At 32.3% G+C, this 16,096-nt stretch overlaps 2 protein-coding genes across 3 annotated transcripts; both read right to left on the bottom strand.

Annotated features, from left to right (window-relative positions):
- Positions 1–4,340: 4,340 nt before the first annotated feature.
- Positions 4,341–5,013, bottom strand: LOC107866088. The gene has a single exon (XM_016712270.2). The coding sequence runs from the start codon at positions 4,752–4,754 to the stop codon at positions 4,470–4,472; it is 285 nt and encodes a 94-aa protein (XP_016567756.2). The 5' UTR covers positions 4,755–5,013; the 3' UTR covers positions 4,341–4,469.
- Positions 5,014–11,388: 6,375 nt separating this feature from the next.
- Positions 11,389–15,263, bottom strand: LOC107866089. Of its 2 annotated transcripts, XM_047409515.1 has the most exons (3): positions 14,973–15,252; positions 13,918–14,350; positions 11,389–12,159 (listed from the first exon to the last, which is right to left on the bottom strand). In XM_047409515.1, exons 1-3 carry the CDS (start codon positions 15,160–15,162, stop codon positions 12,156–12,158), a joined length of 627 nt encoding a protein of 208 aa, XP_047265471.1. In that variant the 5' UTR covers positions 15,163–15,252; the 3' UTR covers positions 11,389–12,155. The 2 variants fall into 2 exon arrangements, with proteins under 2 accessions (XP_047265471.1, XP_047265470.1); XM_047409514.1 differs by lacking the exon at positions 11,389–12,159 and having other exon boundaries at positions 13,702–14,350; positions 14,973–15,263.
- Positions 15,264–16,096: the final 833 nt, after the last annotated feature.

Raw genomic sequence — 16,096 nt, 5'->3', positions numbered from 1 at the left:
TGTGCATTAGCCATGGTTATACGTGTTGGAGTATATGTATTGATCATAAGTTAGGTATATATGAGTTTAAGTATGAGTATTGATTATTTTGAGATGGTTTCAAGTGTATAGTTTGATTATATGTGTATAGGAATCGACTTTATTTATACCGGAATTTGCCCGTCGATGGTACCATATGAAGGTTATTGAATAAGCTTTCCAACGATATAAAGATTTTCAAAAACGGATAGGTTTCGGATATAATCGAGCACGTTCGAAACTATAAAACGGTGGCCGGGATATTAGGAATAGTAAATGTGCAGGAAACTACTGAGGCCAGCCATTTTTTGGGTCAACTTTGAACGATCATAACTCCCTTAATATAATGAACTGGGAGAGCTGCCACCTATGAAAAGAAATATCTTTGAGTCTTCTTTCCAATGCAATTGGTTTCATCCAAATCCGACATCTGAGTAATGAGTTATACTCGTTTTACTTCAGCCTCTCAAAATAGATTTTTAGGGTCAACTTCAAACGATCATAACTCCTTGTACAGGACGAACTGGGTGGCCTACTTTATATTAAATGAAAGCCCTTTGAATTATCTTTCCAACGATACCAATTTCATCCAAATATGATATCGGAGCAAAGAGTTATGGTCGATTTATTTTAGCCTATCAAAACAGTCCACCATGGACAGATTCGGATTTAGTTAAATTTTAAGGGAAATATGGTCATTTTCCATCACCTCATGGATGAAAATTGGTCATTATATACATATACTTATCCTCATATCCATCATTTATCATCCAAATTATTGAAGAATAAGAAACCCTAGCCTAAGTTCAACTCCAATTATCTTGTGATTCAACCGTAGAAAATCCAAATTGATTCCGTAGTTGTGTTCACCGTCTCGAGGGCTTCGAGAAGCACCCCTTATTTGTGCCAACAGGACTTCGAAATCAAAAGGGCCATTTTATGGTAAGGATGTAAATTATGTTGGTGTTATTTATATGGATATGTATATATATATATATGCACGTGAGCATAAGAAGTATGTTATTTGATTGTTGTTGAAAGATGATTGGAAATGATGTTGGATTATTCTTGTGCATAGTTGGATTATGTTGAATTATGAAGGGATTTGGTGAGATGATGTGGTATTGAAATGATGATTATATATATACACATAAACCGATTGTTCAAGTTGGTTTTTGGAATGCTTTGCAAATATTGGTTGTATGAAATTATGAAAGAGAATTGTGGTGTTGGGTTGCTAATACTAGATGACAAACATTTCATTGTAGATAAGTGATTTGTAAAGGCGGGAAGTTGTGTTGAATTGGTATCCGAATCTATAACGAGGTATGTAAAGCATACTCTAACGATGTTCTTTGGCATGAAAACACCAATGTTTCATCAAGTAAGATTCCGAGGTTGTCCAAAAACATGTATTGTTCTACATTACCAACGAAATTGTTTCCATTCTATAAAGTGTCAAAATGTTTCATTGATATACCAAAAGGCTCCTATTTCATTGTTGTGATATTGATGATTCCGAAACACATTGTTGATGTACCAATGAGTTTTTATTACATCGTTATTGTATAGAAAGTCTATTACTTGGTTCCTATTGATGTATCATTATTCCAACGGTACTATATTGGCATGAACACTAATGTAATAATCTCAAAAGCTTTTGAACTAAGTTATTGGAAAGATCTCTTATGTGTGTTACTTGATATACGTGTGGGTGGTAGCTCAGGGGCTTAAGCCTAGCATGAGCCGATCCCGATATTTGATATGATTGCAGTTGATATGTACTGGAGGCAGCCTAATGGTCACAGTACGGTACAGTGTTGATTATTGTTAGGTGGTTGGAGGTTCGGGAGGAGGAGGTAATGACGAATGATAATTGTAAAGAATAAAATGAACGAATGTATACCGTTCCACAAATGTGTTTGAATTCAAGAACTCAATTCAGATTAATAATAATGTACATGATCCTAAAAGTGTTTATGAAGTGTGGTTCACTTCTATTATGATTTATTCACTTGCGTCTAATTTTCTTGATCCCCCATATCACATATGATTATTTACAGCTTTACATACTCAGTACATATTTCGTACTGACGTCCCTCACGGGGGACCTGCATTTCCTGCTACAGGCACAGGTGCTTCAGCTCATTCACCGCATAGATAAGAGCCAGGTCATACAACTATTGTTGGTGAGCTCCAGTTTGCTTCGGAGCTTTCCGAGTCAATCCTTTATGTTTTGTTATTGTACAGAAGTCATGTGTGGGCGGGGGTTTGTCCCGACCCTAGTTATGTCATGTATATCCTAGAGGCTTTGTAGACATAAGGAAGGGTAAAGTCATGGAAATTTATATAGTGATGTTATATTTGTATATGTGGTGGCCCCGACGGCCAAGTATTATATATATATATATATATATATATATATATATATATATTTGTGCGTGTTGTGTTGATACAGGTAATTAGACCCTTCTATATGAAACGAAGTGTTGTTCAAATTTTTTGTGACATGTAAGTGAAAGTACAGGTATTTGAACGGGTTCTCCCGAGCCTTCTCGGCTTCGGGTGCCAGTCCGGCCCGATGGGATTTTGGGGCGTGACAACCCTACTCAAAACTAGTTTCCCCTTGAAAAACACTTGAGAGACATCAATCAAATGGTGAAATCACCAATTCAAGAATAGAAGAGCAACATTCTTGAATACTACTTGTTTTGTGCTTAGTTGAATCCCGAAGATAGAGTTGTCACTAGTTCTTCCATTTACTCGTGGGAGAGACTCCAACTATCTTCAAGAAGTGCATTATCGTGCCTCTAAGCCAAACAAGTTTTATTTTAAATTTCTTGTACAATTATCATTATTGTTCTAACACAATTTGTATATGGAATTATCAATTATGGACCATGCAGTCAACCAAACTTCAAATAGCTAGCAATTATGTACTTACCGCAAATTAAGGGGCCTTAGATACTTTAATTTTGCCTGTTTATTGGCAAATACACGTAATGATTCAAGTTCAAGTTGGGATCTTCCTCGACCCTGACAATTTAATTGACATACTCTAGTATTTCATCCAAGTTGTTCCAATTAATTAACCCAAAAATTGTGTTACCTAAAAATGCTTTAAACTCCAACTACTAGTTGGCCATCCTCTGTAAACGGTAGTGCTAAAATAAAAGGCCACAAACCAGCTCTGCATGAGATGAAATTGTGAGCTAGTTTTTAGAGATGAGTTAATTTCAAGTCTATTTATCGTTATAATGATACGTACAAAAGCAAGATTTATTTCAGATCTTAATTTACACATATTGAATCCTCGTATTAAATTCTCAATTTTTAGCTAACACAATGTTGGACCTCATGCTTAATTGTGCACGCATTAGATATCCAATCCTCACCTTGCGGGTGTTGGAGTTTTTCATAAATTGTAGGATTGAATATTAGGCTTGTTACCCGATCTTGGGGCAACCCTAAAACAAGCGCAATAAATGCAAGGGCTCTATCTTTAACTTGGTCTCTCCAAGTTGGACATTTTGTCCTCACCACATGTTTCTTCTAATTTCTAGTTAAATTCTTATCCACAGCATTTTGGCTCAAGTCAATGTTGATTTTCCTCAAAAATCGTATGTCAATCTCTTGAATTTAAAGCAGAGTACATGGCGAAAATTGTATTTCAAAAAGTGCGACACAGGTCATATATTTGGATAAAATTTTATCATATGTTTGATCATAATATTTGAAAACATATTTCACTTTTGAAAACTACAAAAAAATAAAATTTGATCCAAACACTAATTTTGTCAGATATTTAAAAATTTAAATTATTTATCAAAACATCTATTACATCTATTGAATAATGATAAATTGTATTGTCAAATACTATTTGACAAGTTTTCCCCAAAAACTACTTGGGATCCATGGCCAAACAGATCCATAGTTCCAACTCGTTCCATGTAGGTGACAGTGACACAATACCCAACTAAACTCTATAAGAAAAACCCCACGTGTTCTTGTCAAATACTGCATAATTTTCTCACTTAAGATAGTAGTTAATGCATTCCTTACCTAACAATAGAGTTCTACACAATGAAGTTGCAAGAAATCTGGCACAATTATAGTCCATTTCTAATAATAAAACTTTATTCTGAAATATTTAAAATAGCCTTTCCTCAATATATTTCATCCTACAAAATTTGCTGCTAAAATCATCTGTCACTCGGTCGAACTTGTTCATTGTATTTAATATATGGATCGCTGAAAAGATGTATAAAAAAAACGGGAAACAAAAGAGAAATCACGAATTGAAGTGTAAGAAAATTTTTTTGAAAAAATAGAATCCAAATATTGTTGTATATCAATCTCCTGAAATTACGGCAGATCAGTACATAATCACAATCATAATCATGATTAGACACAAATAAAGAATTTCAATCTTGGAATTATTTAATGTAAAATCAATAGGGAAAAATAGATTCAAAACAGTTAACGCCATCCAATTCCGGCGCAAATCTTTGCTGCTGTGGACGCGACGGCACCGTCACCTCTCCTGCCTTGTTCAGTCCACCAGTAGATGAAATAGACGGCGAAGAAGCGGCAGCCATCTTGCGTTCAGATATAATAGGGCCCACACCTTCTTGTTGCTTCTTGTCAGAAGTTGGCGGTACCCAAGAGTGGTTCACCTTTTGTCCAAATATCTCAGCAGAGAGCGCATCAAAAGGACTGAAAATTGACATCATCATGATGATTATAATGGCGTTTGGATTGCTTTATCGTTGAAGAAATGTTTTATTTAATTAATTTCAGTTTACGTAGAAACTAATATAAGCTGCAGAAGTAATAGAAAGTATATATATATATTATATTATATGGGGATGGGGATAGGGATAGGGATAGGGATAGGGATAGGGATAGTTGATTAAAGAATTGGCATTCCTTTCTCAAAGTAACATAGGAGAAAGGAATCCTCTTCCAATAGTAGAAGTAGGGTAGTCTGCCTCTCGTGGGTAAGAGGGAAGTAGAAGTGTATAACCGTCTCTCCTACTAACGCGTGTTGTTTCGGTCTACTACTACTTACTCCATTTAAGGATCGGTTAGGTAGTACATTTTAAAATCAATTTTTTTTTTTTAAAGTAAATATATCCATAAAATTTGTTTAGTTTTTGTAACTTTTAAAATTTATAAAAAAAAAAATTGTTTTTGGACTACAATATTGTTATTAATTTCTTTTTAAATTTTAACACTTCAACTTTTATATAATTTTATGATAATTATTTAGTTCATTATAAATTTATTTTCAAGTGTAAGAGTATTTTTGGTAGTTTTTAGAATGTATTAATATATATGATGTATTTATGTTTTTTTTTTTAAAAAAAATAAAAGTAACATATATTTTAAAAATTTCGGTCAAACACATTTTGAAATTTCAATACAAACTTTATTAAAATCTGACTCCCTAAAGGATATTTGGAAATTTATTAAAAACTAAAGAAATATTTAAATTTATGATCTTAAACTAAAAATATGTATTAAAAAGTTACTAAAAAAATGGAAAAAAAAACATTCTTTTTAAACGGAGAAAAATGTTATTTTAAAACGATGACCTGAAGTGTTATCTGGGCTATTTAATTATAGGCGATAAAAAAGTGTTTAAATTTAAAAAAAGTGACTCAAGTTATAACTATTAAGTGTAGGTGATAAATTTATAATTAGGATTTAATAATAATTGATTTTGTTTTTAATAAGTCCCCAAGTTTTATTTCTTACACTTTAACCCAAATTTTAACTAAAATCGTTAAGTTTTATTTCATACACTTTAATCCAAATTTTATCTAAAATCCTAATTTATAAAAGGGATCTCATCTTTTCCTGCTTTCTATCTCAACAACTTCTCCTTTTTCGCGTTTTTCTTTTCTTCTTTCTTTTCCTTCTTCTTCTTCTTCTTCTTCTTGAGAGGAAAAAAGTTCTCAATTTTGGACTAAATTTTATTTGTGCAGCATTGAAAATTACTTGAGAGGTGATTTTTGATCATTTTGAGTTGGAACTTTATATTGTTGATCTTGCCATTACAACATATGTTTCAGCAACTGCTGCAGTAGGTGCTGAAATAGATGCAACAACTACTGAAAAATATGTAGCAGTTGTTGCGTAATTATTTATCTGGCAAATGCTTCATCAACTGCAACAACTACTAAAAAATATACAACAATTGTTGAATATTTATTCGACAAATGCTTCATTAATCATAGCAACTACTGCATAAATTTTTAGCAGTTGCTGAATTTGTTGCAGTAGTTACTACAATATATTCGGCAATTGATGAAACAGAACGTTGTAGTTGCTGAATAATGTATAGCAATTTTTGTATCTGTTGTTGCAACTAATGAAGCAGTTGCTGAATAAATTACAACAATTGTGATATTTTGATACAATTTTTTTTTTCTATCGTGATCAATTTATTTTGTTCTAAATCATAATATCTTTAGGTACCTTCAAAATCATTAGTCATGGACAAAATAACATTAGGAATTGTTTGTCACGACAAATGGGTTGAGTCAAACAATCTTTACAATTGGCGTTGAAAAAATAAAGAAATGACCGAGACGATAGCGATGATTGTACATCGAGATATCGCATATGATGATTTTACAAATAAAATCATTACTTATTGTGAACTAAATTGTGATTTGAAAGATATTGACATCACTTATATGCACAGTTGTGATGAAAAACAAAAGATTGCTCCTTTTAGAATAAAAAATCAACGTAGTTTGAGTACTTATTTGAAAGATAAATCCAGACCCATTTTGAGGGTATACATGATTGACAAATTGGCGGGAGAAGAATCATAATTTATCTCAAGACCAACAAATGTTAGATAATGAATATGGTTGGATGGATATGAATATTTTAGATAAAGAGACTGCAGGCTAACAGATTTCTCCAATCGAAGTTGACAGTACTACACAATTAACTCAATCTAGTCATGCTCGAGATAATGGAACGGGATTTTACAATGGTATTTTATTTAAGAATAAACAAGAATTAGATATTGCGCTGAAAATGACTTGGGTGAAGAAAGATTTTAGAATCAAGAAGGTGATTAACTCCCATTTTGTGTATTGCTACAAATGTGTACATCCCGAGTGCAAGTGATGGTTGAGAGCTGTGAAGCTAAAAAGTTTTGATAGGTTTTATATTAGAAAGTATAAAAAGTTGCACACATATGGTTCGGAATATCTTACAAGTCATAATCCACATGCCACAACAAAAGTTATTAGAGCATTCTTCCATAATAGGCATTCTGAGGGTAAAGGTCCATCCACAAAAGATTTAAATAACTTTATCCGCATTGAATTGGGCTGCAAGGTAAGTTATTGAAAGCTTTGTATGGGTAGCGAGATCGCAAAGTCTCTAGTTAGAGGGACACATAAGTATGAATACAGAGTGATTGATGCATACAACCATATGCTTAGCACATCAAATTCGAGAAGTAAGACGACGGTGGCGTTGTTGAAAATGGTAGGTTCAAGTACTTTTTTGTGGCATATGGAGCTTGGATTCTTGGTTTTGCGCAAATGAGAAAAGTCATAGCTGTTGATGGAACATTTTTTAAGAGTAGGTATGGTGGTGTGTTGTTGTCTGCTGTTGCACAAGATGCAGAGAATCATATTTTTTTCAGGGGCATTTTGTGTAGTAGACTCTGAATATGACGCTTCCTGCAAATATTTTCTTGAACAAATGAGCAGCTTTGTACTTGATACCCCTGAATTGTGCATAATTTCTGGAAAACATTCAAGTATTGAAAAGATGGTTTCAGTTGTGTTCCTTTCAGCTCATTATGGTTGTTGCATGAGGCACCTTAGAGAGAATATTCAAAAAGATTTTCATAATGAAAGTGTTGTCCACCACTTTTTTAAGGCTGCAAAAGTATATAATGTAGATGTGTTTAATGATCACTTCAATCAAATAAGAGATATGGTTTTAGGAGCCGCCACACATCTTGAACGTGTTGAATTTCACCGATGGAGCAGGGCATTCTTTTCTAGAAATAGATATGGTTTACCAGATTATTATTGTTGATAGTTAGTACAACTGCTGCAGTTTTTTTACAGCAGCTGCTGCAGTTTTTGTACACCAATTATTGCATATATTTCAGCAACTTTTGAATTAAGTACTACTGATAAAAAAATAGCAATTTCTATAAATAACTGCACGTGCTGATTAATATATTGATAAGTTTAGTAGTATATTTCCCACGTTATTACATTCCTTTAGTATTTGCTACACTTATTTCAGTAACTGCCTTATTTGTTTTCAAAATAAATGCAGAACTGTTGAAATAAATATAGCAACTGCTTGAAACATACAGTTATAATAATAAAATATGAGAATTACATTTACAGGTATAATATTATGACGAAAAATATTGTTGAGTCGATTAATGTAGTGTTTTTGGACGAAAGAGAATTTTTCATCACTGTTTTATTTGATGTGATAAACAAGAGATTTACTGAGATATTTCATGAGAGGCGTATGATATTCCTTAATACAGAAACCAAATTTGTTCCTTCGATGAATACAATCATTGCAGAAAATACTGAGTTGGGAAACAAGCTATTAGTCCATCAAATTGCCAACTATAGGTATATTGTCACCGGTCATGAAGCTGTTGCAACAGTTGATTTGCAAAGAAAATCTTGCAGTTATAGAGTCTTTGATGTTGATAAAATACCTTATCCACATGCTATGACAGTGCTCCAGCGTCAATATGGTGAAGACCATGGGAGGCGAATTTATGAGTACTCCTCTTTGTATTATACGGTAGATGCATACATTATGGCATATATGGAGGAAATTAAACCTGTTCCATCTGAAGATTCTTGACAAGTTCCAATTGAGATTTTAGAGAGAAAATATCTCCTCCATTTGTTGAGCCAGACAAGGTTGGAAGAAGGTCATATAAAAGGTGAAAAGGAGTCGGAGAATTATTTTCAACCAAAAAAAATAAATGTTCCATATGCAAAAGAATTGGACATAAAAAGACTACATGCTCCGAGCGAAATGCTTCATAGAAGCACATTTAATCTTATTATTTTTGTTATTTGTGAATGCATCTATTGCTATTGTTATTATTTATGAACAAGTTTGATCTTATTGTTGTTCTTGTTATTCAGTATTCAAAAAATTATATGTTATACTGTCTAGGGGATTCAGTAGATTACAATAATTGTTATGAAATGTTCAGCAACCAATATACTTGCTGTAACATAATTCAACAATTGCTTTGAAACGTTCAACAACTTGTTGTAGTATGTTTCAACAACTGTTGTGGAACGTTCAACAACTAACTTGTTGTAGCATAATGCATCAATTGTTGTGCAATGTTCAGAAACTAACGTACTTGTTGTAGCACATTTAAGCAATTGTGGTTTAACATTTAGCAACTAACGTACTTGTTGTATCATGTTTCAATAATTGTTATGAAATTCATAGAGTGTATCTCACGAGATTGTAAAGTCTCTAGTGTTATCACACCATTTACCATTAAATATAATTGATCCAATCAGTTAGCATTCATTTAATTCAGTTTTAATTTATTACATTTACAATCATTTAATTGATCATCTAGTGTATCTCGAAATACTATATCATTGCATTTGATAACTATAAAATCTAAATTACACTCTTAAATTACACTAATATCACTCCATTTATCATTAAATATGATTGGTGCAATCAACTAGCGATAAATTTTTAACTCAATTTTTGTTGATTACATTTGCAATTGTTTAATTGATCATCTAGTGTATCTCAAATTACTATCTCATTGCATTTGATAACTATAAAATCTAAATTAAAATCTTAAATTACACTAATATCACTCCATTTATTATTAAAATGGTCATTTAATTACATACTTGTTGTAGCATAATGCAGCAGTTGTTGTCCACTGTTCAGCAACTAACGTACTTGTTGTAGCATAATGCAACAATTGTTGTGAAATGTTCAACAACTAACGTACTTGTTGTAGCATAATGAAGCAATTGTTGTGCAATGTTCAGCAACTAATTAAACTACTTGTTGTAGCACATTTAAGCAATAGTTGTGGAACATTCAATAACTAACGTACTTGTTGTACCATGTTTCAGCAACTAACGTACTTGTTGTAGCATAATGCAACAATTGTTGTGAAATGTTCAACAACTAACGTACTTGTTGTAGCATAATGAAGCAATTGTTGTGCAATGTTCAGCAACTAATTAAACTACTTGTTGTAGCACATTTAAGCAATTGTTGTGGAACATTCAATAACTAACGTACTTGTTGTACCATGTTTCAGCAATTGTTATGAAATTTCTAACAACTAACTAACTTACGGTAGCAAATTCAATTAAGATCACAATCAAATTTGTAAATTACGCTCTTAGCTTAGACTAATTTCACTCTATTTATATTAAATATGATTGATGCAATCAACTAGCGGTCATTTAACTCAGTTTTTATTGATTACATTTCCAATCGTTTAATTGATCGTCTAGTGTATCTCAAATTACTATCTCATTGCATTTGACAACTATAAAATCTAAATTGCACTCTACAATTACATTAATTTCACTCCATTTAATATTAAATCATCAATAAATATGATTGATGCAATCAACTAGCGATCATTTAACTCAGTTTTTGCTGATTACATTTGCAATCATTTAATTGAACGTCAAGAATATCTCAAATTACTATCTCATTACTTTTGATAACTATAAAATCTAAATTACACACTTAAATTAGACAAATATCACACTATTTATCATTAAATAGGATTGATTCAATCACTTCACGGTCAGTTAACTCAGTTTTGGTTGTTATAATGCAACAATTGCTGTGAAACATTCAGCAACTAACGTACTTGTTGTAGCACATTTAAGAAATTATTGTGAAATATTCAACAACTAACGTACTTTTAGTGTCATGTTTCAGCAATTGTTATGAAATTTCTAGCCGCTAACATACTCCTTGTAGCATAATTCAGCAACTGCTATAAATCGTTCAGCATTCAGCAACTGCTATAAATCGTTCAGCAACTAACATACTTGTTGTAGCAAATTTAAGCAATTGTTATTAAATTTTCAGCAACTAACCCTTGCTGTAGAATAATGTAGCAATTGTTATAAAACTGTCGGCAACAAACATACTTGTTGTAGTAAAATGCAGCAATTGCTATGCAATATTCAACAACTTATGTACTTGCTGTGAAAAATTCAGCAACTAACATATTTGCTGTGAAAAATTTAGCAACTAACGTACTTACGGTGAAAATTCAACATCAAATGTAATAGCTAATTGCAAACAAACAAAATTTATACTAATAAAACATCTATGAATTTCAGCTCCCAACACATTACAAATACCAATTCAGATATGAGTATTCATTCACCACTACAACAAAACATAATTAAAAAGTTCAGGTCGTCTTTACAAAAAACTTAAAATTGGGAGTAGTCGTCTAATGATAGTTGTCTAAAATTTCCTCCTCAATGATAGGCTCAACCTGTCTCTTTTCTTTTCTCTTGACACTTAACAATGCCTTTGAAATTTATTTTTTTTGCCTTTAACACCTTCAGGAGTATACGGGTCCAAGATTTTTTATGATGGACAAATACCCTTTTTAGACATCATAGTGGTGATAGCTTTCTCTAAAACATCTACCCTAGCAGTTAACAAGTCTATCTTTTCATGACAAAGTTTACAAGAAAGCACCTCAATGGTGGATGGGGTTTCTCGAGGACGCGAAACATTCTCAATAATCGGAGATCTTCCTACTCTAAAATCACCACTAAAATCACCAAGTCCACTAGTAACAAATAGATAAGATCCTCCTCCTCCTCCGACACCAACACCACTTTTACCTCTATCAATATTTGGAGAAGAACTTTCACCAACAACAGTACCACCTACATAAACTGCTCTTGAGGGGTCCAAATCCCCCTCAACAACTGTACAATCTCTTTTGATTGTCCCAACACCATTCAAATCTCTCTCAAGCTTTTCAATCTTGTCATCTTTAGTTAATTGCAAAGGTACAAGCCTAGTGAGGAAATTCATCTCCATCTCACTTGGTGTAGGACTTATCCAGGGATGCACTATCTACATATAAAAAATTATAATATTAAGATATGATAACACAAAGCATATAATCCCACATGAATATTTCAAAAAATTATCAAAGGAAACATATCTGTCAAACTATGTTTAAGATTCCCCATATATGTAATAGTAGTACCATATATGTAAATAAGTATTCCTTCCAATTTTCTTAAACTTTGAGAAGAATAGTAAGACTATGTTTTAATTTCCCTCAGGTAATAATTTTCAGACAAAGGATAACAAGTTGATATTCTTAAAATATCAGGTAACATAATTATTTGTATATGACTCCATTATTTTTTCACAATGAAAACTATATTAGCTAGTCTTCCATCACTTGACTTTGAGAAAGATGAACCCTAATATTATATGTAGTCTTGGTCTTTCTTTATAAATAAACTCATTGAGAACAAACTTTAACATTTTTCTAAAAGGAATAAACTTTTATGTCAACTTTATACTTTTATTAAGGACCACCCATGTCAATTCTACTACAGTTCTCATTTCCATAATGCTAAGGGCTATGCCATATTCAACAGACTTGTTTGCAATACTGAATAATTTTTTTCTTGATGAATAGTTTAACAGGTTGATATCAACATTGATTTTTCTATACATATGCATACCCAAAAGTACAAAGAAAATAAAGAAGAGTCAGTGAAACAACATTTCATAAAGCTGACATTTTTGTCAAGAATAGCATATATTTAAAGGTGGCAGTAACAACACTGGGTAAAATCAAAGCGTATATTGAAAAAATTAGACAAAAAAAAGAATGACAGCAACACAAAAATAAAAATATAAGATGATGTTTACCGAGTCTTTGGGGGAATCAAATAACTCATTAATCTCAACAGATTTATTATTAGTCACTGAAATTCATCTAAGAATTTTCGGTGAAGACATTTCTTCTGAAAAAATCTTGAATTTTTTTCGAAGAGGAGGAATAGCCTCAAATGCCCAACACGACATAAAATAAAGATATTAAGAGAGATAGCTTAGAGTAATGAATGGACTCAAAAATAATTTTAAAAAATATGGATTAAAATAAAATTTATCATGAAAGCCCATGAAAAGTCATAAAGATTGGAGGTCTTCACATTTGGATTGACCGCCTTCAATAGGTACTCAATTGTAAGATCATAACTTACACGTCCCCATGGATAGGCAGAAAATGCATCTCTATAAGCTGATTGCAAAATCCATTCAGATGGAAGTTTCGTGTTCAAATTTTTTGCACAAAGAAAATTGTGCACAAAATAGAGCAAGCACAATGACTTCTTTACACTTTTACGAACATCCTTAGATTTGATGTATTCAATCAACTCCTTCTCTTTGCAACTCTTTCCTACTATATCAATAATTTATTGTCTCCTTCTCAATGTCTTAGTTTACATTTTTTTCTTCGTCATACACAATTGATAAATAACAATTCAATCCAGTGATGATCGCAAACTCTCTCATGCCAAAACAAATCGGCATGCCACAATATTTTATCCAAACTTTCTCTTTTCTATGACTTATAATTTTACGTTGAAGAAGTTGATAAACTAAAATCATTTGAAATCTTATATTGATATTGTTAGGTAGGTTTAAGTACTTCCTGAAAATTGAAGATTTAAAGAACTTCGTCAATTTTTTATCTTCTAAAATCTTTCTAAACTCAAAAAAGACTTACCCAACCCAGACTTAACATTAACAGAGCCCATCAAACTTGGATACCTTTCAATCAGTGTCTCAAAGCTGTAATCCAAATACCTAATAGGCTTGATAAGTGAGGTATCGGGTGAAGGACTGGCCGGAAAGGACTCGACAGCATGAGATGTATCCTCCTCCAAGATAGGTGTATCGTGCCGGTATTTCGTTCTCTGTTCATCCTCGAATCCTCTATTTTCACCTTGTGCATTTTCATTACTTTTGAATTTATCATTTGAGGCATCTATATTAGTGGAAGAAGCATCTGCTCCACTTGTTTCTTCGTATTTTTCTTCCGTAGACTTCTCCAACCTTGTGCTTCCTTCTTCTTCTATAGACTTCTCCAACCTTGTACTTCCATCTTCTCCTATAAACTGCTCCAATCTTGTGCTTTCTTTTTTTTCTTTTTTTATTTGTCTCTGTTTACTAATTCGCCTTCTTGTATTTTTAGGAATAACAACAATTGTTGATCTTCTTTTCCATGGAGCCATTGAATCTACACCACATGAAATAAAATAGAAATCATTCACTATTGTAACCAACAACAATAAAAAAATAGTTAACATGAATAATTACAATAAATTTGCAGTAAATGATAAGAATGATACTAATAGATACTGTTAATTGGGAAATCCACTTTATACTAGACTTAAAAATCCAATCTTTCTACTAGTTAAACAAGTTCTTCAATTTCCAACTCAAAATTTAGACGCTATTACATTTCAACTAGCAAAATTATAGTTAAAGAATAAGTTTTTTTGTTAATTGAATTGATTCTTGAACTCACCCAACTCAAAATTTAGGCAAACATTACACTTTTATAAAAATGTTACAGCTAAAGATTCCATCTTTCTGTCAATTGAATAAGTTATTCAACAAATCTAAGAATTTAGGTTATTTTCAAGTTAATTGGTGTGGAAAATTAAAGATTTTAAACAAATTCAAAAGAGGGATCTTTATTAAATTTTCAATTTAGTCTTGATTAACCATTTCAAAAAGAAAAAAATCAAAAAGAGGACACCACAAATCTCAAAAATCTAAACCCATTTTTTTTAAATCAACACATTCTTATAAATGAATGAAACTCATCATATTGAGAGTAAAGAAAATAATTTTACCTAGAGATTTAAGTTCGAAGATAGTAATGGAGATGGTTACGACAACACAAGAGCACGAAAATGGCGACGGAGGTGTTTGAGAGAAGAGAATTGAGAGAGATGGAGAACGCTGAGATGTATCGTCTTCTCTCTCTGTGTTAGAGAGAGAAAGAATTTTGAACCTAATTCTGAAAATTGACAAATGACCCATGTTTTTTTTATTGTTCCTATTTTATATTTTTAAAAAGTTTATAAAGTTTTAAAAAATACATTTTAATCCCAATTTACCCTAATTACTAATTAACAAAAAGTTTGACTTAAATTGATCAAACTTGTCACCAATATTAATTTCAACACTTATTTGTCACCTTAGACTCAATTTTCTCGTGTTATCTTATGGATTTAACTGGAAGTTTGCATATCTCTAGTTCATCATCATACAAAAAGGGAAACCTCCCTATTATGTAAGCAACTTGTTGCAGCTCCCTTTTCTTTAAGCCAAATGATGGAACACCTGCTAACCCAAAAACCCAGAAAATCCATACACATAGATCCAACTCCTCACGTAAATACTATTTTCCTGAAAAAATTAAAAAGTCATCCTTGCTTCCCGACTTTAAAGGACGACACCCAGACAACAGCATGGACCGTTGATCTGAATGACAAAACTTCACCAGTGCAACCAACGGATAATTTTATACCAATCACAGCAGCGGACAAACACAGACTCTATTCACCATGGAAATATGCTATCATCATCAAATTAGTTGGCCTAAGAATGGGTCACCAACTACTGAAGAATAAGCTCTTAGCTTTGTGGAAGCCTGCAGAAAAATTTTTGCTGATAGACTTTGGAGCGGATTTTTTCCTTATTAAATTTACAAAGGAAGAAAATATGAACCACGTGTTGCATGACGGACCATGATTCATATTCAACCGATGGCTCTTTGTTAAAAAATGAAAACCCAAATTTGTGGTATCACAGGAAAAAATTGCGTACTCGACCATCTGGATTTGCCTACCAGAACTTCCTACAGAATTCTACGACTTGAAAATTTTGTTTAAGGTAGAAAGTAAAATTGAAACCCTACGGAAGATAGATACTTGTACCTCATCTATAACCAGAAGCCGGTATACTATGATGT

The sequence above is a fragment of the Capsicum annuum genome, chromosome 3, assembly GCF_002878395.1.
Source record: "Capsicum annuum cultivar UCD-10X-F1 chromosome 3, UCD10Xv1.1, whole genome shotgun sequence".
NCBI classification, from domain to species: Eukaryota; Viridiplantae; Streptophyta; class Magnoliopsida; order Solanales; family Solanaceae; genus Capsicum; species Capsicum annuum.
This window is presented reverse-complemented; position numbering and strand designations above follow the sequence as displayed.